General features: G+C 38.5%; 1 protein-coding gene across 1 annotated transcript in view; it reads left to right on the top strand.

Moving 5' to 3' along the window:
* Nucleotides 1-18050, top strand: part of cspg4 (chondroitin sulfate proteoglycan 4) — a gene marked incomplete at its 5' end in the record, with an annotated part of 61018 nt that extends 42968 nt beyond the window's left edge. Inside the window, 7 exons of the mRNA XM_079603886.1 lie at nucleotides 979-1446; nucleotides 8767-8943; nucleotides 11776-11974; nucleotides 14699-14830; nucleotides 14982-15142; nucleotides 15560-15743; nucleotides 16143-18050. Coding sequence (XP_079460012.1) covers nucleotides 979-1446; nucleotides 8767-8943; nucleotides 11776-11974; nucleotides 14699-14830; nucleotides 14982-15142; nucleotides 15560-15743; nucleotides 16143-17935 — 3114 coding nt within the window. The 3' untranslated portion in view covers nucleotides 17936-18050. The remainder of the gene's footprint in view (nucleotides 1-978; nucleotides 1447-8766; nucleotides 8944-11775; nucleotides 11975-14698; nucleotides 14831-14981; nucleotides 15143-15559; nucleotides 15744-16142) is intronic.
* Between the last annotated feature and the right edge of the window lie 6021 nt (nucleotides 18051-24071).

The following is a 24071-nucleotide window of genomic DNA, read 5'->3' as shown; positions in this document are numbered from 1 at the left end:
TATTTATATATATTGATCATTTGTGTTCAACAGCTGTTGTATTACAGTTGTGGAAGGTTCCAGAACCGCAAAAGCATTTCTCCCAAAATCCCTGAATGCTAGGCTCATAAATCTATCCAGGAGCTGCTTTGCATTTATTTGCAAAATTTGTGTTTTAGAAACAGGGGGGGGGGGGAGGTTGTTGAGCCTCTGCAGTAGATATGCTATATTGTTGACGCTCCAGTGAGTGTACTTTCAGTAATTACCCAAGTGTTGCCATAGAGGAAACAGTCTCCACTCAGTTTCATTAGGATATTTGCGAGTGCCTGACATTGATTTATATCTCTGCTACTTTTTCTCTAAGTATTTCTGGGATTTATCACATAAATATCACTTAATCACTTAAATTGAGGGTTTGGCATAAATCCCATTTATGATACCAGCTCAAGGTTTCTCCAATGTACCATTCAGAGCCATTTAATATATCAAAACATTTAATGTATTTTTAAACAGTGTTAATATTGCCCTAAGATTTAAGCTGACCTTAAAGGGATATCTCAGCCAAAAATGTAAAATTATCCTCATGTTGTTTCCATTTAACTTTCTTGTTTAACATAATTTCCATATTTTCAAATATGGGACATCAAGTTAAGTCGCAGTTGACATCAGTGATATTAGATGTCATTTGTTTCATGATCTAACATTATTAAAATCAAACCTGGTGTGATGAATCTTAATGTGCCGTATTTAAATGTATGCAAATGTAAATTCTTCTACAGTTTGGATTTTGAATGACATGACGATGAGTAAATGAGGCTTTTAATTTTCAGGTGAACTCTTCTTATTAGTGAAGGAGTGTTCAATATGTTGTGAATGAAATATTATGCATGTCCCGATCATTATTATTAAAAGATACCCGGTACCTGACTGTCTGTAGGGATATGCAGCATTTGAAAGCAGTTCTGCACTCGTTTGAAGGTCTTCTTTTTATCTTCTTAGGTGGAGCAGACAGATATCCTGCCCAAAGAGATGGTGTACTCCATCAAAGACTTTCCACGGTTGGGTCATGTGGTCAAATTCAACAATGACTCGGACAGCATGGCGTCACCTGTGCTTGACTATATTCAGTCCTTCACGCAGGAGGAAATAAACCTGGGCATAATCCTTTACGTCTCCGCCTCCCTGCAGGGCCGGGACCACTTCACAGCCGACGTCAGTAATGGCTTCACCACCATAGATGATCTAGAGGTGCAGGTGGACATTGTTCCACGTATCATACCCGTCCAGGTGGTCAACCTCACCGTGAGGGAGGGTGGGTCCGTGGCGCTGACCCAAGACATTCTGAATATCACACACCCCTACTACAGGTCCGTTAACATCGAGTTTTTTATGGAGGAAGCACCTCAGCATGGAGAAATCAAGTATCTGGATGAAGAAGACGGACTTGACACCTTCGCCTGGGAGGACGTGAGTGCCAACACACAAATGTTACTTATACAATTATAGTATTTATTAATATTTCATTATATTTCTATATGGATTTTCAATCTTTTAGATGGTCACAAACTTCCAAAATATGATCATTCGTATGCTTGGGACCCCTATCCTAACATTTTAAAGACACAAGACAGCTATATATTTTCATGCATAAAATTCTTTCTTTTTTTTATTTATTAGGCTATATTTAGGCTATTTAAATCAAATTACATTTATTTTAATCAATTTATTTATTTTATTTACTAAGTTTAATCTTTGTATTTATTGTTTTTACATTTTTGCACTGCTTTTCTTATTTGTATTCATTTAAATGAATTTTTGTTTATTTTAATCATTTCTTTATTTATTTTAATCAATTGTTTTTATTTATATTTTTATTTATTTTACTGTTTTTACTTGTTTATTTTAATGTTTTATTTCTTTATTTTAATCTGTTTATTTGAATCTAATACATCAATTTATTTGTATTACATTTTATTTTAAAAACTTTATTGTAATAATTTTTTTAGCTAGTTAGATTAATTATATATATATATTCTTTTATTTTTTTGCATTATTATTTTTTTTACACTGCTTTTCCCTGAACTTTTCCACGGACCCCCTAACAATCCCTTGTGGCCCCGGTTTAAAAAGCCCTGCTATATAAAGTAGATTTCATTTATTTTTATTTCAGTTTTAAGATAAAAAAAATTCTGTCATAATTTACTCATTCTGACTGACTTTCTTCCATGGAACACAAAATGACATGTTTTGCATAATGCTTACCATACAATGAAAGCATATTGTGACCAGGCGATCGGAATATCCAAAAAGGACATAAAATCTCCATAACTGCAAACCACATGACTCATAATACTATACTCGACTATTCTGATGCGACAAGATAGAAAATGCGCATAATATCTGCAGTGGATAGCATCAATAAATTACTGAAATTTCCTCACATAAAGCTATATCATGTGACTCCAGACGACTTGAAATGTTGAGTGAGAGTTGTAAAGAGCCCTTTTATGGAGCTTCTGTGGACCTTGACAGCCCCTGGTCACAATATGCTTTCATTGTTTGCTCGAGCAGCTTGGAAATGGCTGTGAGTTTCACAGGAGAATGAAAGTCACGACATGAGGGTGAGCAGATGACAGCATTTTCACCTCTTCTTGTTTGTAGAGGAAACAATGGGAACAACTAATGACGCTAAAATTACAGGCTTATTTGTTTTGTTTGTTTGGACTTTGTGCCTGCAATGAGAGTTAATTCTTCTCACGATAAAAGAGCAGCACTGGAACCAGAGGAGCTGTCATTGGCTTTAATTAAAAGGGCGAACAGCCTTGTGTAATGGTTTCTCGGAGACTACCAGGATCCCCGTGTAGCATTTTGCCATATCGTTGAGGAACAGTCATGCGTAAAATAGCAATTCTGCATCTTAATTACAAGCCGTTCACAGAATAACAGCTATTGTGGCGGACCTTGATCATGCCTGTCAGATGCTCGCTGTGTTTTAGAGGCTCAAAGAAACTATTTCTCTTTCTCCCGCTCTCTTTTAAGCCTCGTCTAAGCCCTTTTTGTTTCCAGTGGGCCCCCTAAACTACCGTGCGTTATGATATCTAGCGGAGTGGCCCAGAGGTCTTCTAGTGGAAAGACTGAGCAGGGAAAGACTGGCGGTAGAATGAGTGCGCTGTTGTTTGAGAGAGCGGTTAGACATTGCTCTTTTGACTGCCATTCCAAGTTGATGGAAACTCTGACTTGCGCTTCCCTGCTGCCGCCGGCCAGAATAAACTAGCCCATATATCCCGCAAATAAAGCATTTACACCGCGCCGCCAGGCACGCTACATTGAGAACAGAGATCAGGTTAACTCAGAAGCAATTCAGCCAGAACAGATGAACTTACTGGATCATTTTCAACTTCAAGCACATTCTGTGACACCATTGTGGCAGTTTTATCTGGATATTGTTGAAATAATTTTTACGTAGCGTGTGAGAGATTAGCATCTTCACTGCAGGTTATAGCAGGAACATCACTGGATTCGTTGAAATGATTCGTCATAAGCACCAACCTGCTTGTATGCAGTATTTTTGTCTTGCTTTTCAGTAAAATATCTAAACATTCTTACATCATGATGTACTTAAAAGGCAAAATTACATATCTTGTTTTCTGAAAATATTATCAAAATTGAGTAAGAAGGACAAATATGAGCCAATGAGGTAAGAAAAATATGCTTTCCCTTTGAATTAAGTCGGGGGGGTTTTTGGCAGATTTTAATATTCTGTATATTCACTAATTTTGATACATTTTTTAAAGTAATTTTGTGTAAGTAAGTGTATCTTGGTTTAAGAATGTTTGGATATTTATACTGGAAAAATAATTTGAATATAGGCCTATGCATTTACTTTAAATAATATTATGCAGAATATGTATAATATTCAACTGATTATTAATGATAATTATTTAATGTAAACATGATAATTCTGTCAAGTCATTTTTTTATTGCCTGGAATTTTTAGAGGCTGTTTAAAAAAAAAAAAAAAAAAAAGGTTTTATGACAGACAATATTTAAATAATTAAATCTAAACAATGGTTTGGAGTATAAATGTACGATTTGACTTTTTCTGTCAAAAACTAAGCGACTCAAAATGACAAAGCAAGTCATATATGCTTTTATTGTTATTGAAAACAGCAGCGTTGACATTTTGAAGGTCTGAAGTTGAAAATGACTGAATATTTCTTTCAGCGATTGAGACGCGGCAGGACATGAGTGGTGTTCGATTGACAGATCTTCTGCAATGAACATAGCTCTCAGATCAGAGAGAGAAGGACAGGATAAGAGAGCGAGAGAGAGAGAGAGAGAGAGAGAGAGATCACAGATGGAGGACAGATTGAATTTGAAGTTCAGAATCAATGTCTTGTGGTGGCTTTAGTCCAGCTGTCAGAATAACTTGATTGTGTGCAGCCGTTTCGCTCTACATCTTAATACACAATGTCTTAACCGCTCTGGCTGTTGCAGTCCTGTGCTCTACGTTTCCTTTCTTCGGTTATGCAATGCTTTCTGTAACACAACTAATACGTACCATATGGAGCGAAACTACTGGGCAGGAATGGAACCAAAGCGGAATTGTTCCTAAATTAAAGACGCATGCGTCATGCTCATTACCGGCCGAATGTGGAGTTTCTTTATTCTGTGTTGTGGAGTCAGCGGTTGGTTTGTGTACCGGCGGTCACCGCTGCCACACCAGGGGACAGATTGTAATGATAGCTTACGGTGCAGCGTAGTAGAAAACATTCACAACGCACCGAGATGAAAACATCTCAAAACAGCTCAAGGCTTCAAAAAGAAAGAGAGGAAGAATATTAGCATCTCACGATGAAACAATCTGGAATACATTTCTCCTCTGCTACATACATTCTTATGTAGATAGTCAACAACGGTTATCAGTTTCTTCAGAAATACGGCCATTTACAAACTAACCAGCAAACATTTCAACAGCTTTTCTTTGCTCCATTCAGAGCTTTGGCCTTTTCCTTGAATACTTTGATTTTGCATTGGACAACAAGTTGCAATTGGCAAAATCAAATGCATAGCCTACTTAATATCAAAAGGAATAGTTCACCCAAAAATGAATGTTCTGTCATCATTTGCCAACCCTTATATCGCTCCAAACCTGTATGAGTTTATTTCTTCTATGGAGCATAAAATAAGATATTTAACCAGCCAGTTTCAGTTCCCATTGATTTCCATGTATTTTTGTTCATACAATGGAAGTCAACGGGAACCGAAAGTGTTTGAAAACCAGCATATCTTCTTTTACGATCCACAGAAGAAAGAAATTCATACAGGTTTGAAACAACACAAAGGTGAATAAATTATGACAGAATTGTCATTTTTTTTGTGTACTATCCCTTTAAAACGATTAATATTTACATTATTCTTATTAGCATTAGCATTATCAAGGATTATTTCAACTATGTTATGACATAAAACTTGTCGATGTTGACATCTGTGACCAATTTGACTTGATTCTGCCGAGTGACGGATGAATTTAAGAGTTTAATTCGATTTAAGACCTTTGACGTCAACATTATGATTAGCATTAGCACACGCACTCAGAAACAATGGGCTCTGGTATTCATACAGGAGAGCCGTGACGTTTCCCGTTTCTTTTGCTCCCACTTTTCCCTCTCATTTCCTGTCCTTTCTCTACTATAATATTAATCAAACGGCAAAAGGTCAAACATAAAATAAACAAAGATTCTCAGCCACTAAGATGTTACCGGAAACATTTCACCAGTGTTAGAAAATTGACATCTTCTGTAAACAGTCGCTAACAGTATTGATTTCCTGGCAAACACAACGATTTACTGACTAAACAGCGGCAGAAATGAAGCTCTGGTTTTCTCTACAAAAGCTTCTGTTTTCTCAGAGCTTGTGACGAAGTTAATTAGTCTGTTTACTTGTTTACAACTTAAAACAAGTGGCAAAATTGTTTAGTAAAATCAAATCGTACATCAAATGTACCTAAAATCAAACTGATATTAATATTAATAATATTAAAGGGATAGTCCTATAAATAAAAAGTATGTAATTTACTCACCCTCATGTCGCTTCAAACCTTTACGACTTTCTTTCTTCTGTGGAACATAAAAGAAGATATTTTTAAGAATTTTGGTAAACAAAAAGCTTTGGTTCCCATGGACTTTCATTGTATTTTCGCATTTTTCATACAATGGAAGTCAATGGGAACCAAAATTGTTTGCATACGATATTAAGACTGTGTGTGTGTGCGTGCGTGCATGCGTGTGTGTGTGTGCTTTGGGGCTGTCAGAATTAACGTGTTGATTTTGTGATACATGAATTTGGAGATTTAGTGTGAAATTATTACAATATAAAATATAGTAAAAATTAATTGTGCGATTAATTATCAAATTTAGTTTGACACCATTAAAATATATGGTAACACTTTACAATAAGGTTAGTTAACATTATATTTTAAGAATTATATTTGTACATTTTATTGCTCATACAATTTCAATCCAGCTTGTGGTTTTCTCCCCATGGTTCTCGGTCTTCTGTCTCCTTTTAATGCCTCCTCTAAATAAAAATGGCAAGATCATTACATAAACAAATTTCACCTCTTTTACAAATGACAACTTCCGTAAACAGTCGCCATAAGTTATGGATTTCCTGACAAACATGAGACTATGCAGACTAAACTATGTCAGAATGAGGTGAAGCACAGCTTTTCTTGGCTAAAAATCCGGACACTTTGAGATGAGGTGCTGCTCGTACTGATGAAAATATGACATTGCAACTCTATTTGTATGTTTTCTAAAGATCACTTGAGTGGTCGTGGTCATGGAAGTGTAATTGTTAAGGTTAGTAGTGCAGAATACATGCATTTAGGTTCTGATCATCTGGAGTGGGTTAAAATCTGTACAGCATATGACAAACAAACGGCAGACGTCTGACCTCCTGCGCCGGACGAAACTAACACACTTCAGTTCCACAGGACACACTCGCAGCTGTGGGGCTTCCTGCAGTTTTGCATTGTTTGTTTGACAAAATCTGCGCTTTGTTTAAAAAGTGCCTGACCACCCACGTTAAATCCAGTATTAGTGTGACTGATGTACATTTAATTATGTGATGAAACCAACTGAGAAACGGCTTGTTTGCTGTCTGCATGGAAGAACAGCTTCATTATCCACAACCATGTTCATTTTATACATTAAAAAGTTGGGAGATGGGGATTAGTGTTTGGAGCACATGCTCGAACATACTTGTGACATTTAGTCATGGTTAATGTGATTCGAAGGCATTTTTTCTCATCCTCCATCATTTCTATACTATAAATAAAAATGGATTTAAAAAAATAATAATACAGGAAAACAAACAAAGATTTTGATTAGCAACACGAAACAATCCTGAAAACAGGAACTACAGTTGCCATGGTAGATTTTTGTTTATTTAAAGGGATAGTCCACCCAAAATAAATATAGGCCTACTCTCATCATTTACTCACCCTCATGCCACGCCACTTGATTTTCTCTCTTCTAATAAACACAAATGAAGATTCTCATTTCATTTCTCATTTCCCATCTCTGTGAGTCTATATAATGCAAGTGAAAGGCTGCCGCTCGGTTGACACTTGAAAACCCACACACACAACGATCATGCAACCCTAGTGGATGAATCAATGTCTTCTGAAGGAAACGATTGGTGTGTGCAAGAAAAATAAATAACACTTTATTTCGATGGTCCACTTTAGACATTCCACTAACTATGAGTAACTTTGCAACTACATGTCAACTAACTCTCATAAGTAGCCTGTCTGATTCATATCTGCTAACAGACACTGCTCGTTAGTTGGCCAGAAGCGATGGTTTATAGTTAAAATATTAAAATATTAGTATTTTTCTTACCCGCACCTTTCGTTTGGCTTGAGAAGACATTGATTCATCCACTGGGCTCATATGGATTACAGTCATGATCGTTGTGTGTGGTTATTCAAGCGTTAAAGGTAGGGTAGGTCAGAATTGTCTAAAAAAAACTTTTATTCAAATTTGTTTAAACTGTCTTTATATACCAATGCATAATTAAAATGTAAGTACTCTGATAAAAAGAGTATAAAAATCGAGTGACTCTAGACCGTTTAATCTTCATTAAACACAGCTCATTAATTCCATTCACTCCCACCTAAAAACGGGTGCGCGACATAGACAGTATGGTGCGCGACTGCGCGCACGTGGGCAGAGCCAGTAATAACGGCGGTAGTCATGGCGACGGAGAGTGACAGTCGCGCAAGCCAATCCTGTGATTCGTCCCGAATGGAAATAATGAGCTGTGTTTAATGAAGATTAAACGGTCTAGAGTCACTCGATTTTTATACTCTTTTTATCAGAGTACTTACATTTTAATTATGCATTGATATATATAGAAAGTTTAATCAAATTTGGTAAAAAGTTCTTATATAAATCCTACCTACCCTACATTTAAATGCATTCACTTGCTCACATTCACTTGCATTATATTATGGACTTGCCTATCTGAAGAAAAAGTCAAATCATGCATGGCATGAAGGTGAGTAAATGAGAATTTTTAATTTTGGGTGAGCTGTCCCTTTAAGTTTATTTGATCTTTTAGGCGGGAAACTACATCCACAGAATTTTAAAAAGACATTTTTATTGTCCCTTCACTTGGAAAATGGCCAAATAAAGCCACTGTAAAAACTGAAATGCAAAAGGATTAGGTGTGAGGGATTGTATTTCTGATATCTGGTGTATATGTCGTGTGTATCCTCAGGTACAACAGGGACAGGTGTACTATTACCATGACAGCAGTGAGACCACAGAAGATAGTTTCACTCTCTCGGCGTCCGCTTTTGACATCACCCGCCGGAGTGCGTCCCTGACGGTCGGCGTCACCGTCCTCCCTGTGAACGACGAACCGCCTCGCATCCAACGCAACACTGGACTGGAGGTACACGAGCTGCCCGCCCGTCAGTCCATTCCCCCAGTTTTAAACATTAATGAAGCTTCTAGAAGAACAGAGACGTAGTCGGAAAATTCAGAGCGACTCCCGCCACTGGAACACAGAGTGTCATTCAGTGCTTGCTCGATGCTGTCTGTGGTTTCTGGTCGCCCTGGAAACTCATATTTTTGGAAAACCATGACAGTGGCAAGAATTCAGCTTCTTCTGGGCTGGAGGGAAAACGACCAATCAGAGATGCCGCTTGACTCCCGCAAAATGTAAAATAATGATATGTGTGTTTTTCCACATGCGGGTAGTTCCTTTCTCTCGCATGCGCTTTCTCTCAGTCAGACATGCTTTCATCCAGGACACCTCAATTTTCAATGGTTAGCCTACTAATGATAATAACAGAGAAGATCTACATTCAGACCCCAAAATTGTAAACACAATTTACTAGCACAGTGCACACACTCATACTTGGGTGATCTCACTGAAAAATGATTGGATCATCATCAAAATCAAAAGAAATAAAATTAAATATATAATAGGCTAGATATAGTATTCTATCTATTTATAGTCAAATCGATTAATCTGGATTAATCGCATCTAACATAAAAGTTAGTAAATGTGTGTATATATATATATATTTACAAACTTTTTATGTTAGTTGCGATTAATCCAGATTACTACATGTGATTAATCGATTTGACAGCACTAATATAAATATGATTACAGTGCTATGCATAAGTTTAGACACCCATGCTAAAGTTGCCTAAAAAGAGGAATAAAAAATCATCTTTTGGAAATTTATCTTAATCCCTTAATTTAAAAAATGAGGAAAACTCCAACCTTTAAGGACACCAATTTTCTTTGTGAATGAATAATGTATCGTAAAAAAATAAATGTTCTTCCTTAAAATACAGAGTGCATAAGTTTGGACACCCCTATGTTAAATTCCCATAGAGGCAGGCAGATTTTTATTTTTAAAGGCCAGTTATTTCATGAATCCAGGATACTCTGCATCCTGATAAAGTTCCCTTGGCCTCTGGAATTAAAATATCCCCACATCATCACACACCCTTCACCATACCTGGAGATTGACATGGTTTAATTTCAGTTAGCCTAAAAGCTGGTTTAATTTGCATTGAGATATGATCTTATGGAAAGTACCCCATGCCAATCTCTAGGTATGGTGAAGGGTGTGTGATGATGTGGGGCTATTTTAATTCCAAAGGCCAGGGGAACTTTATCAGGATGCATAGTATCCTGGATCCATGAAATAACTGGCCTTTAAAAATAAAAATCTGCCGGCCTCTATGGGAATTTAACATAGGGGTGTCCAGACTTATGCACTCTGTATTTTAAGGAAGAACATTTATTTTTTTACGATACATTATTCATTCACAAAGAAAATTGGTGTCCTTAAAGGTTGGAGTTTTCCTCATTTTTTAAATTAAGGCATTAAGATAAATTTCCAAAAGATGATTTTTTATTCCTCTTTTTAGGCAACTTTAGCATGGGTGTCTAAACTTATGCATAGCACTGTATATAAATAAATAATAGATAAATACATAAATTCTATTAAAAATATATTTTAATTCTGTGTGCACGAAATATATATATTTATATTGACAGTATCATTTACATTTATATATCATTTACAGTTATTACGATAGTAAGTGTAGTTACATGTAACTACGTCACCTTATACAAATAATATTCATTCTCAGTGTAATGAAAAAAATCTAATTTTCATCACCGTAGTGTGGGGAAAAAAAACGTAAGTAGGTCATTTAAAATTCAGTACAACAAATATTATGGTATCTACTACTTTTTAAGTACCCTAAAATATTATTATTTCACATTACAACAATGAGAATAAGCTTTTTTTTACATATGCATTTTATTGCAATAATAAAGTGCCAAAAATCCTTGTCCTAAAAGGGCTTCATTTTAAATGTCTTTTTGGTTTTTGGTATGAAATATGAAACTTTAGTGAGATTCACACACACACACACACACACACACACACACACACACACACAGTAATATATCAGACACACCAGTCCAATCAGAGAGAGATTGCAGTTTCAAAGCAGGCCTCAGCACAGCATGCTAGGATTTGATTTGCCGTGCAGCTTCTGATCCATGTTACATCTATTAAATATTGAGTATGAAGAAACAGCAATTTCCAGCCCAATTTGGGAGATTTTTGTTTCAGTTGCACTGTACTCTAGTCTACTGCTACCATCTAGTGGAAGCCCATGCACATACTACACAGAAAATGATGTAAAGGTCTTTGAATGGTCACCAGAGGGCAGTACAGAGAGTTATCTGGTATGACTAATATTTACCCTGGTAATGACACTGCATTATCCTCCATTAAATAGCACTCGGAAGAGGAAAGGAGATGATTTTACATGCACTTAAATCTTGAAGGTCACATTAGGTTAAAACTAGATTACTAAATGATAATGAGCTTGTGGACCTTTCTGTTCCAGGGCACCACTACGCCATGTACTCAATTCCAGTTATTTTCTTCCTCTTCTACACTCGGTCTCCCAGGAGAGCGGTAGATGGAGACAGTGAAAGCGTTCAGGAACAGATAAATGTGTGGCAGCCCTGCACTCTCCCAGCTGAATTTGATCGTTTAAGAATGTCTTTCCGCAACTTGTCCATTACACATCCATTAGAGAAGCATCAGAGGAGACATAACTGCCTCTTTCACATCCCAACAACTCCAGACAGTTAGACACCTCTGAAAACAACAGTTTAGTTGTTCCATCTTGTTTATTGGTTTGTTTATCTCTCTTTGTCCGTGTGTGTGCTCTCTCCTTTCAGCTCCTAGTCGGTGAGGAGTCTGAAATCACAGCCAATATTCTGAGCAGCGCTGATCTGGACACCCCTCCAGAGGAGTTGGTGTATTCCATCGAAAAGCCAAGCAATGGGATTGTTGCCTTTAAAGTGTCTCCAGATGACAGTGTGGACAGTTTCACCCAGGCTCAGATTAATAATGGAGAGGTTTTATTCATTCATCAGGGTGGGTTGACATCAATTTCTTTGAATTGAGTCCTTTAAAACCTTTAAAAACAGAATAAAATATAAGCTACTACAGAGAAAGCAGTAGGCCATCTCAGGATGGACCAGAAAAGAGACTTTAGGCCTGGACATGTAATCAATCATGTAGAGCACCTAGCATTGTGTTAACAACCATTTTCAAGGCCCAACCACCATAAGCCGCTTTCAAACAACGCGTTGATCCCGGGAAATTGCCAGAGTGCCTTCTGTGTGAACGCAAACACGTCCCGGGATTGATCCCGGGTTGAGGACCTAGTAACATTGCCGGGGTCAGTCCCGAAGTGCGCCCTGTGTGAACAAAAGCCAGGATCAATGCCGTAAGGGGTGTGTCGTAGTGATGAAAATTTGTGTTCGTCATCAACAGAAAGAACGAAAAAATGTCTGCAAACTGGAACGAAGCTGAGACCAGGGAGCTCCTCACTATCCGCGCTGAAGCTGAGATCGCTCGCCAGCTTTGTGGAACGGTACGCGATGCGTTAGTGTACATGTTTGACGCGTACGTTACACGTCTCATCTTGACGTCACGTGGCTTTACGGGATCTTACCGGGATGTGTGTGAACGCACTCACAGATCCCGGAAAATCACTGGCAGTGTGAATGAACCAAAATCAAACGATCCCGCGACAAATCCCGGGTCACATTATCCGCGTATTTTCCAGAATCTCTGTGTGAAAGGGTCTTTAGAAACTGCATAGATAAAATACCCCAAAATGACCTGGCAACCACATGCTTACATGCTTAAAACAACTCAGAATTCCTCAGAACACATTTGCAATCATATGGAGTGGCAGCATGCAAAAAACTATAGAGTGCAACAGCGCCCGCCCACTTTTTTAGCGAAAGTATTTTTCTCATTAATTTCTCCCATAGGGATTTCTAAAAAGTCTTCGTTAAAGTGTTATAAGCCATGAACCAAGCCAACCAGCAGCTACGAGGTAAATCATAACATTACAAACTTTGGTAAAAAAGTATTTGGAAATTGAACAAAAATACAAGGTACAAGACTGAGTACTTAATGGCTTTAGTGAGAGAAAGAACTTCAATCCCATGAAGCATTGCAAACAGAATAATCAAGGTAAAAACAAAAAACAATGGATAAATATAAAACCACTAATTTAAAAATGTTGATTATATCTATAGAAACAATGTTTTCTCGAAAATGTACACTCTATTAAGTCATTCACAGTGATTCATGGGAGTGGGCGGAGCTAACAAGATCTGCTTGTAGTGACTCTCTGATTGGTGGAATTTTCTGCACCGCATCATGGGCACTAGCGGCGCCAGGATTTTGATTGTGGTGGGCCTCCAGAAAACTGGATGGGCCAGTTAAAATAAGCCACAAAAAAAAAAAAACGGGTTCCCCTTTATCTCCGTTTCAGCGCTTTTCTGCGGCACTGAGGACAGCGACTCAGTAGATTTCTAAATTTCTGATGTCCATATACAGAAGCCAATAATGAATCAAAATAAGATTATTTGTTTTATTTACAAACTTTTGTTTCGTCATGTTTTCATAGCCTAGCGTACCAACAGACTTCGGTCTGCTCAGATGTGTGCGCGCTGCAGTTGCTAGGAAACACAGACGTGTTTTCGGTTAAACTGCGTTGCTTTTACAAGCGTTGATTGTTTTATTACTGCGTTGCAAATAGATAATTTCTATTACCCTATAATATATTTCAATTAAATACATTGACAAATCAAATAAATTGTTAAACTCAAACTTTAGATTTACTGGTGCACAGCAGATTTATACGGGTCTAGCAACGCCCGTGGGCCCGGACCTAAAATGGGTGGTAGCGCCATGGGTGATCATGGGTATAGTATTTTTTTTTACCACAAATTCCACTGTTAAACAAGATTAAAAAGTTGAAATAATGGGGCTTCAACAGAAGCAAATGCCATCAATTAACACCACCGTAGTTGCTCACAGTATAGGGCTGTCTAAAAAGGTTTCTAAGTTATCATTAAAAATCGATTTCCCTATGGAGAGTTTTTACTTCCAGAACCTGACTGTTGAACTCTATGTAAAACCCACTCAAAACACCTTTGCAACTGCACAACAACACGCTAAAAACAACTCATAAGATTTCAACAGTCATATACAGTAGCATGATGATCAAAACAACTAGCATATTAGCAACTGCATAGCCACATTCAGCCTACATAGCAACACGTAAAAAAAAAAAAACTTAGAACAAATTAGCAATCATATAAATTAGTAGCATGCGAAAAAGTCTTCGGAAAACCTTAGCAAACATATACTGTAGCAATTTGTTACTTAAAAGTCACTCAAAACTCCTTGCAACACACTAAAAACTACTGTGAACACCTTGCAGCTGCATAGCAAGATGCTAAAACCCACTCAAAACACGTTAGCATAGCAGCAGTTCCCTGACAACTTCAAAAGTTTCACCAAAAATATATATATTTGACATCACAATTCTATGGTGTAGAAGGGGGTTTCTACAACATTGAATTGTGATGGCAAATATTACACAAAACAAATAAGAAAATCAAGACCTTTTCCAAAGAACCATAGCAACACAAAGACCTTTATACCTCCAAAAATCGTTCTTGATAATAAAAAGGTTAGTTTGATCAATCTGATGTGCTGCAAGGAACCATTAAAGAACCTTTATTGTGAGTGTAACATGATGTAGTGAATATGATTGCTTGTGTCTGATCTCAGGCTCAGAATCGGGTGGGTTCAGCTTCACCGTGACTGATGGAGAACACACTTCACCTCTCAACCAGTTCACTGTCAAGGCAAGACAGCTCACCATCTCAATGGAAGCAGAGGGAGAACTCATGGTCTTCCCAGGTGGGGGGATCATTTTTAATTGTCCTCATCATGAACAGACTGTAATCTTATTCTTATCTGGAGCAACCTAATACATCAATAGTGTCAAATATAGCTGTTAAAATGTGTTTTCTTGAAGGAATCAGTGAAGTGATATGATTTGTTTGATTAGGCACCAGGCAGGTGATCGGTGGAAAAATTTTGCGGGCTATAACAAGTGAAGATGGTGATGAAATCACATACTCACTGGGGAAACCTCCTCGCTTGGGACGAATAATCAAACCTAACCAGCTTGGACAGTTTGAAGAGATCAACAGATTCACACAGACTGAGGTAAATAATGTTGTATATTTGTGAACCTGTACTTGCAGAGGAAAACATTTCACTTACAGCTAACATTTTAGAATGGTTTCGAATAATATTGTAAAAAAAAAAAAAAAAAAAATCCCCCTGGGATTTTCATAAATCCCTCAATATGCTGTCAATAAAGTCTCTTGCATTGTAATTCCATCATTAACCACAAGAGGGCACCATTGCAGGTGTAGATATTATTAGCGGACAGTAGAGGGCAGCACTATGCTCTCATTACAGTCAGGTCAACTTATGAAATGTGCAACTATTTCACATTTAGAACTAAAACTATATTAATTTATTGCTATAATTAGTGGCCGCCTGTTTGAGCTGTTTTATAGACCGTGTTAGAGGTTGTGGCCAGTTATTATTTGTATTTGCTTTCTATTGTGTTTTCAGTTGGATGCAGGTGCTGTGTATTATGAGCATCAAATGCCGTCTGAGGCCTTCTGGGTCCTGAAAGATTCTGTCGAGCTGACTCTCACATCGCCTCCAGCAACAGAGCTGCATCACAGCCTGCCAGTCACTGTCTCATACTATGCAGCCAATCGAAACGTCTCTTCTCAGCTCTGGAAGAACAAAGGTAGCTGCCAATTAAATGACTTGAGGTTTGAATGCTGGTGCCCTTTAACATTTGATACAACATTGAACAGAAGACTTGAGAATGATTGGCAAATGTGGTGGGAACAGGATTAGGACACATTGCATGCTGCATTCAAACTGCATGAGTCAATGTAGTTGGAGCTTGTTTGCCAGGGTTCCTCAAATCTGATTTTGAAAGGCCACTTCTCTGCAGAGTTTTGCTCCAAAGACACCTAAGCAAGGTCTTGAGAGAGTAACTAGAAAATTACAGGTTGGTGAGTTTGAGCACGGTTTGAGCTAGACTCTACAAGGCCATATTTGAGGAACCCTTTTGTATGTTAACCTCTAGGCCACAGCTGATTTAATTCTTTGCCTTTGGTGTTTTGTCAATGTATTGCAGGTGTGTCAGTGGTGCAGGGTCAGTCTAAAGTGATCGACAACTCTGTGTTGGATGCCTCTAACCTGCTTGCCAGTTTGCCTGAGCAGAAGCGGAAGGGGCAGGACATCGTCTACGAAGTTCATCGGTTCCCGGTTCATGGACGACTCACTCTCGGGGATTCGGACCTGCCCCGCGAAGCTCCCCATTTCCTGCAGGACGATGTGGCTCGTGGTGATCTGGAGTACTATCACGATGACTCTGGAGCATCTTCTGATAGCTTCTCTTTCCGTGTCCATCTGAACCCCAGTGGCCTCACCCCGCGAGTTCAGCCCGGTGCCGTGGTTCTGGAGGAGATCTTCCTGATCTCCATCAGACGGCGAGACTCAAACCCACCAGAACTCGCAAGCTTGGACCTGCTTCTAGAAGCACTACAGGGCTCCACGACCATCATCTCCAAAAACTACCTCAAAACGGTCGACCAGGACAGCACACCGGACGAGGTTCGATTCACCATCTCCAAGAGTCCAGCTAACGGTTATCTCATCTACACTGACTCCGGAGACCGGATCAACCAGTTCAGCCAGGAAGACATCAACAATGGGCGGGTTGCTTTCGTCAGCGATGGAAGTCTGTCCGATGGCTTCATGGAATTTACAGTATCTGACGGGAAACACCAAACGGACCCACACACATTGCATATAGGAATCCTGGCCAAGTCTCTGATACTGAACAAAGCTCCGGAAATCCACATAAAGCAGGGAGACGATGAGACACTAATCACGGAGGACATGCTGAGCACCTCCACTGGGGGTCCCGTTGAGGAGGATGTACTCTATAAGATTACTAACGTCCCAAAGTATGCAGCTGTAATGGTGGACAGACAGCCCACCTCTGCTTTCACACAGAAGCAGATTAAACAGGGAAGAGTAAGCGTCCGTTTCGTGAAGTCAACCTCACCGAGAGACAGCGTGGCCTTTGTGGCCCGAAGCAGGGCAGCGAACGTGTCCTCAGTCCTCAACATTACCGTAAAACCACTGGCGAAGGTGGCCCAGAATCCCCTGCTCCCTAGAGGTGCTACTGTATTGGTAGACAGAAAGCTGTTGGATGCTACTGCTCTTGCCAACAAGACCAGAACATCTCCAACCTTCAGCATAATCCAACAACCTCAAGGAGCTCGGTTCATCAAGAGGGGTGGGTCAGATGATGGCCAACCAGCGAGCTCCTTCACCCAACGAGACCTGGATGAAGGACGGGTAGCTCTGGAGATCTCAAACACAACTGGGGGTCAAAGTCAAGATGAAGCACGCTTCCTCCTAAAGGCGCATGGCGTTCCTCCTGCAGAGTGTGTTTTGCCCTTCCAGGTTGTTCCTTACGACCCTTCAAAAGTTTATGGCGCCACATTGCTCAAAGTTCCAGCGGTGTCCAATTCCGACAAGGAAACGGGTCAACCCGAGCCCAGGTTGATAGAAGATGGTGTCGTGGCTGTTGGCAGCACTGCAGCCACTCCTGTGGTGTCTAGACGAAACACGCTGTGGGCTATCCTTATTCCCATCCTTGTCATCCTCCTTCTCATATTCCTGGCCGGACTACTGGCATACTACTTGGTCCGACGCAACAAAACGGGGAAGCACAATGTCCAAACAGTGGCGGCAAAGCCTAAGAATGGAGATGTGAGTCAGGAGACTTTTAGGAAAACCGATCCTGCAAACAACATCCCAATGTCAAACATGGACTCCAAAGGGGCGGATCCTGAGTTAATACAGCACTGTCGGACAACAAACCCAGCACTGAAAAAGAATCAGTACTGGGTTTGAGATGGGGAGGCGACCGGACACTTTTGTTTTCAAGGCCTTCAATCATTCCAGTCAGTGTTATACAGTTCTCTTGCCATTCTTGATGCTTATGAATTAAAGTTCAGCACATATCTGAGTTTAGGGTTTCTTAGATGGCACAACCAGATCTGTGTGTGTGTGTGTGTGTGCTGATGATCTAATAGTCACATGGTCATTCTTCAGCTGAGGCTGAATTAACCAATTTTTAAGGTACTTTTGGACAAGAACATAACGTATGTTTGAACAATCTATTCTATGTATGTATAGGCAGTAAGTGAGTTAAGATATTATTTTCCAGTGTTACTTACGTTTGTGATTTGTGTTTGTTGCTTTTAAACACTGATCAATAGATGTGCATTTTTTTCAAGCAGCCTGTTTTCTTTTGGGACACATTGCGCGATTTAAAATTGTTCTGACAATTTGTGATCACTTGTTTCAAGGAATATTCAGAGTTCAATACAAGTTAACAGCATCTGTTACATGACGTTGATTTCCTGAGAAAATAACGTAAAGTCACGCACTTATAATGGAAGTCTATGGGGCAAGTTTTAGCTCCGGGATAAACGTTAAAATACGCACTTAAGTGTAGAAACAACATTAACACGACACTGCTGTGTACAAATTACTAACTAGCCTTGTCTGTGAAAAGTTATCCAAAACTTCAACCAGTTAAGACTGTGTAAAGCCTGGAAACTCTGACTTACGTCAGTAAATTCATCTGCTGGAAATGTAGTCCCACGGATAAAAGGCTTGATTTAGACCAGTTTTTCCCAACCCTGTTCTTGGATGCACACCAACAGTACTCATTTTGGATGTCTTCCTTATCTGAAAAATTTATTTAAGGTCGTGAAGTTTCTAATCAGTTAAATCAAGTGTGTTTGAGTAGCAAGAGTTTGAAAATATCCTCTGCTGTTGTACCTCTAGAAACTGGGTTGGGAAACACTGATTTATACAACTTTGCAGCTCAGATAACAGTTAATATAGTAAATTGCAAATTTCGCAAATTTGTGATTTTAAACCCTTTGGAATACATTACCCCATACATAGACTCCCATTGCAAGTGCTTAAGAACTTTTTTCTGTGGTAACTGACAGTATAATAGTCATAATATTCTTAACCTGAAAGTATGGTTTGGTTTTCTGTTTTCATTGTGCATGATAGAAATTTCACCATAAGCAGGGTCTGCGCAATATTAAGGCACTTGGCGGTGCACTAGGTGTTAACACTCATAGGCTGCGTCTGAAAGCTTAGGCAGCTGACTTGTTGCCTCGCTGCCTTATCAGGCAATGACTTTGCAGGCAGCGTTTGCGTACGACAGTATCTCACCAAACTGATTTCGGACAGATCTCTGAGGCAGTGTAACGGTTTAATGATCTACAGCAAAATAAAGCGAGCTTTGATTATCAATAAGCAAATATTCAATTACTACAATAGTAATTTCTTGCTATAAATGATATCAGAAGTGGAAAACGTTGGTCAAAAAAACGTACATTTACACAAACTGACCACCAACCGCAAATTGCCATCTTTATGTTTTTAGCTCAATTGTCACAGAATGGAAAGCACAGGATTGTGGGATATCAAAGGCAGCGAAGGATACATCTATGCTGCCTTCAGAAATCGATTACATGAAGGTGTCTCAGGAAACAGGAAGTGAAGCTAACTTTGGACGTGCCTTGATGTCTTCCTACCTTGGAATGCATCCTCCGAAGGCAGCATTTATCAGTTTTAGGAAGCAGCCATAGATGGGCTGTGGCTTGACTAGCCAAAGAAGGTGGAAAATGTAGGAAAACTCTTGGTGAATATGTGAGGAAGTGAATATGTGAGGAAGTCAGAAGGTACTAGTGTTTATACAGCTCATTTGAAAGAGTATAAGGACATCTTTAGCTGTCTAAGCAACTTATTCTTTGTACTGCAGAGCAGCGAAATCAAAGAAGTCACAACTTTGGGCTGACCTCTACAGGTCAGGCGGAGTATTACAATACAGTCACAGTGTGGTCAATAGAGAATAATTTGAAAGGCTATATGGCAGGTGGACAAATGAAACATACGTGCCTGTCAGATTATGGCGCTAGTGCCAAATCATATCATGCCTGATCAAGTGGAGAAATTTCACAGCCATGTATACTTCTCACTTTTGACATAACCAGTGCTGCAAACTTTGATGGATCAAGAGTGTAAATGAGAATTCATGTTTACTAATCCTCACATCAGTCGTGCGAAAGTAAAACGAACAGCCTTACTGAATGCTTTTAGTTATTTTTCTATAAATCTATCTTTTCTACTCCGTCTGTTGTATTTGTTTTGTCCGTAAATGCTTTCATCCACTGCACTGATTACAGGCACTGAAGAACTGTAAAGTTTTCTCCTCCAGAACTGCAGCCAGCCACGGACAGGAAGTGAGTCAGCAGAGGCTGTATTCATGCTGTGTTCTGATTGGCTGCAGGGAAGATATGAGGTCATTATTCCTCAGGCTGCGGCGTCTATTTTCCAGAGCTGTTTCTGAGTTCAGTTCACACAACTTTTGTTTTAGGTTTAATTACAGGAAAATGGTCGAGTGAACGTATGTTTGAGCAAAATTATGTCTAGGGTTTACATAAATCTGTCGTTTGAGAAAAATATATATCTGCAGTGATTGCATATGTGTGCGGCTAAAGGAATAGTTCACCCAAAAAATTTAATTCTGTCATAAATTTACCCAATTTAAAATTTGAGTGTAACTTAAATTTAATCAATATACTTTTATGTTACTTTTTGGTTGTGCTAGACACTGTTAGAATGGAAAAAGCATCCTTAACATTATGCTAAATCAATTCCTGATAGGATAAGAACGTCTTACGGGTTTGGATCGACCTGAGGATAAATAGTTTTCATTTTCAATTCCTTAAATGTTTACCAAAAGACTGCCCATTATCACTGGTTATCTCTAGATTGCGGTTAACTATTGGGATTTTCACTGGCTTAACAATATAATTAGATGTTTTAATTGGTTGTTTGGCTATTTTTTCTTATCTGACTATAGCGACGTTTCTTAAAATCAAAGACCATTTCCTCCTCATCATTCCTGAGTTTAATTATAGAGAGACATGATCGGTTCCCAAGGTACTGCATATGGAATTGATATCACTGTTGATCTGATTTTCCCTTTTCTTCATTAAGCTAGTATTAACTGCATATCCTGGGGTATGATATCCCATCTGTGACCTCTCAGGACATTTATATCTGTGTTTCTGCAGAGCAGAATTGAGATCACATGAAAACTCAGGTCATCGATGGTGTTTGTTCTCTGGGTATTTATGGGGATATGTCAACCTTAAACCCCAAACCATATTCAACCCCAATTTTTGTGTTTTTGGATTCTGTTTGCTTGTAAATATATAATGTCAAATCTCAAAAACCTGTCATGAGAATCAAAATGCACTTTTCTCCAGCTCTTTAAGGATTACATTTGTGGGTGAGAGTTTTCATTTCCAGTGTTATAATTTATTTTTAGCATCTATATTCAGTTTAGTCTTTGCTCTTTTAAAAGTTTGTGAACATGCAAATTCATTATGTCCCTTTAGAAAAAAAGTAATATGTCATGGTCCCAATAACATAAAATAAAAAAAAGTGGAAAAAAGCTCTTTGTTTGGATTTGCTTTTGTTTCTGGAACTATGCATCCACATATTTTTACATGATCAAAATTTTTATTTATAATATTTAATATAAAATAAATACAAGTCATATTTTATATATTTAAATATAAAACATGTTCATTGAATGTAATGCTATTATTATTGTTATTTTAGTAGGTTTTAGTACTAGGCTACAATGGGGGTTATGCGTAGCCTAACAAACTTACGTATTCTGTAAAACAGGTCCGAAATCGCTTCCGGTTCTGGTCTTTTGTATGTGCTTAGTTAAATATCAATATACCTTCGCTTCACATGAGCGAGCAAACATAAGCATATAATGTGCATCTACTGTATGCAATGCTTATTTTTGACCAGCAGATGGCGCAAGGGTGTCCGTCAGTATTTAATTTGCTCTCATCTGCTCTCATTCTTTCCTACCAGCGGCCTTTTCGCTCTCTCTTCACACTTTCTTGGCTCTTTCTTTGGAATAAGTCTCACTGTCAAACGCTTCGTAGGCTTGTTACTGTAGCTGAGCTGCATGTGTTCAGCACATTACATTGCCACCATTTACAGATCTTTTCATTGTGTTTAAACATAACTAATTTATCGATTTACTTACCCTGAGAGACTTTTGTTTTGAAGTGTCTCACCATATGGATCAAAGTCAAAACAGCTCAGCTCAACCAGCCAATCAGGTCGCGCTCCAAATACAGTCGACACACCCACCTTAAAAAAAAAAAGTTGAACCCAGAAGAGGGGAGTAAATATTCTCAACAGACATTCATTCAGGTGAGTGTATTTTTTTTCCCCATTATGAAATTATATATATATATAGATCAGTGCTTGCAATGCATGATGTCATATTTGGGAGAGAGGATCAATAATTAAATATGCACTACTAAGGCAAAAGTATGCAGTCATCCCCTTCTAATTAATTGGCTATTTCAAATTCACCTTACTAGCAGGTTCAAATACTTTGTGTACAGTCATGAAATCTACCTAGACAAGCATTCTTTAAAGAATAGGTTCCTGTTCTTTTCCAGCATGACAACGTGCCTGTTGCCATGTATTCTGTTTGCTGCCCTGCACCTTTCAAATGCAGAAACTGGAAACATTTGCATAGAAATGCAGAAGGTCTTCATGGTTTGCTGAGTCTTTCAGTCTTAAAGAAAGAAAGGCAGATGTTACGGACAAGAAAATAAAGAGCAGGGTCACGAAAGGTCATTCTCTCTTGTCAGTGGTCAGATGTGTCAATGCTGTGTGTGTGTGTGTGTGTGTGTGTGTGTGTGTGTGTGTGTGTGTGTGTGTGTGTGTGTGTGTGTTTGTGTGTGTGTTTGTGTGACGGGGGCCTGAAAATGGCATTCAAAGAGCAAGTTTTTGAAAACTATACCGTTATCGTCTCAGTGTAAACTACAAAAACGCGAATTTGTGAAAACGGTGACGTCACGTGCATTACGTGTTCAGTCAATTTTTGGAACTTTCTGGGAACGTTAGTTCTGTGTTTTCCCAAAACATCTATTAGTAACGTTTGTTTTTTGGTTAGCCAGGAAAGTTTTTTTAACGGAAATATAATTTTTTTTTATAGGTTTGCAGAAGGTTCCCTTAATGTTCTATTAACCTCTTTTCATTATATTTATTTTATATTCTCCCGCGTCCCATATAGCGGCATGGAAGACGGATGGACGTCAATAATCAGTACTACAAACCATGTCTTGTTTTGAACTATTGTTTAATCAATAGAAATAATCCGAGCACATAAACCATCATATGGAGGATTAAATAAGATTGATTTGACCCAACGCCAAATAACAATGACTTCAACACAATACATTTAAAAAATATATGAATTATAATCACATTCAATAAGAAATGAATAACAATTATGTGACTAACTATTTGATAACATTACCACTGAATTAGCGGGACGTGACGCACAAAAACTTTTCAGTTAACTTCATGTTCTCTTCATTAGACGTGTCAAATCTCTCTGAAAACAAACTATTTACTATTCTAAATATTAATTATGAGCAAATTATTTAATAAAGAGGTCAACAAATGTTAGTCAGTCAGCAAAATAAAATTACTACTGTTTGACTGATCTAATTCTTGTTTTAATAAACAGTATCTGCAAAATATCGCCTACTATATGAAAAATGACACATTTCAGCATAACGTATGGTTATAAAAAATAAAACCTATAAATAACCTGTGGGAAACATACTGGGAAGGTTCTCTTGAGATTGCAAAAAGAGAGAGTTCCCCAAGTTTTTGGGAGTTTTTGGTTCCCCAAAACATCGCCAACTACTGGCCTGGCAGCAGAATACAGCGCTTTTAGTCAGGGATCATTTTGACAACGTTGTCGTCTGTACGCGGGAAAAGGAAAAACTTTTCAGTTTTTTACATAGTTGCCGTGTAAACATACCCTGAGTGTTAGGGGTTTCTTTAAATCAGTTACTGAACACATGAGCAACGGTAACAGGGATACTCGCCTTATAGCAAGCAC

The sequence above is a fragment of the Phoxinus phoxinus genome (genome assembly GCF_949152265.1).
Source record: "Phoxinus phoxinus genome assembly, chromosome: 25".
NCBI lineage: Eukaryota > Metazoa > Chordata > Actinopteri > Cypriniformes > Leuciscidae > Phoxinus > Phoxinus phoxinus.
This window is presented reverse-complemented; position numbering and strand designations above follow the sequence as displayed.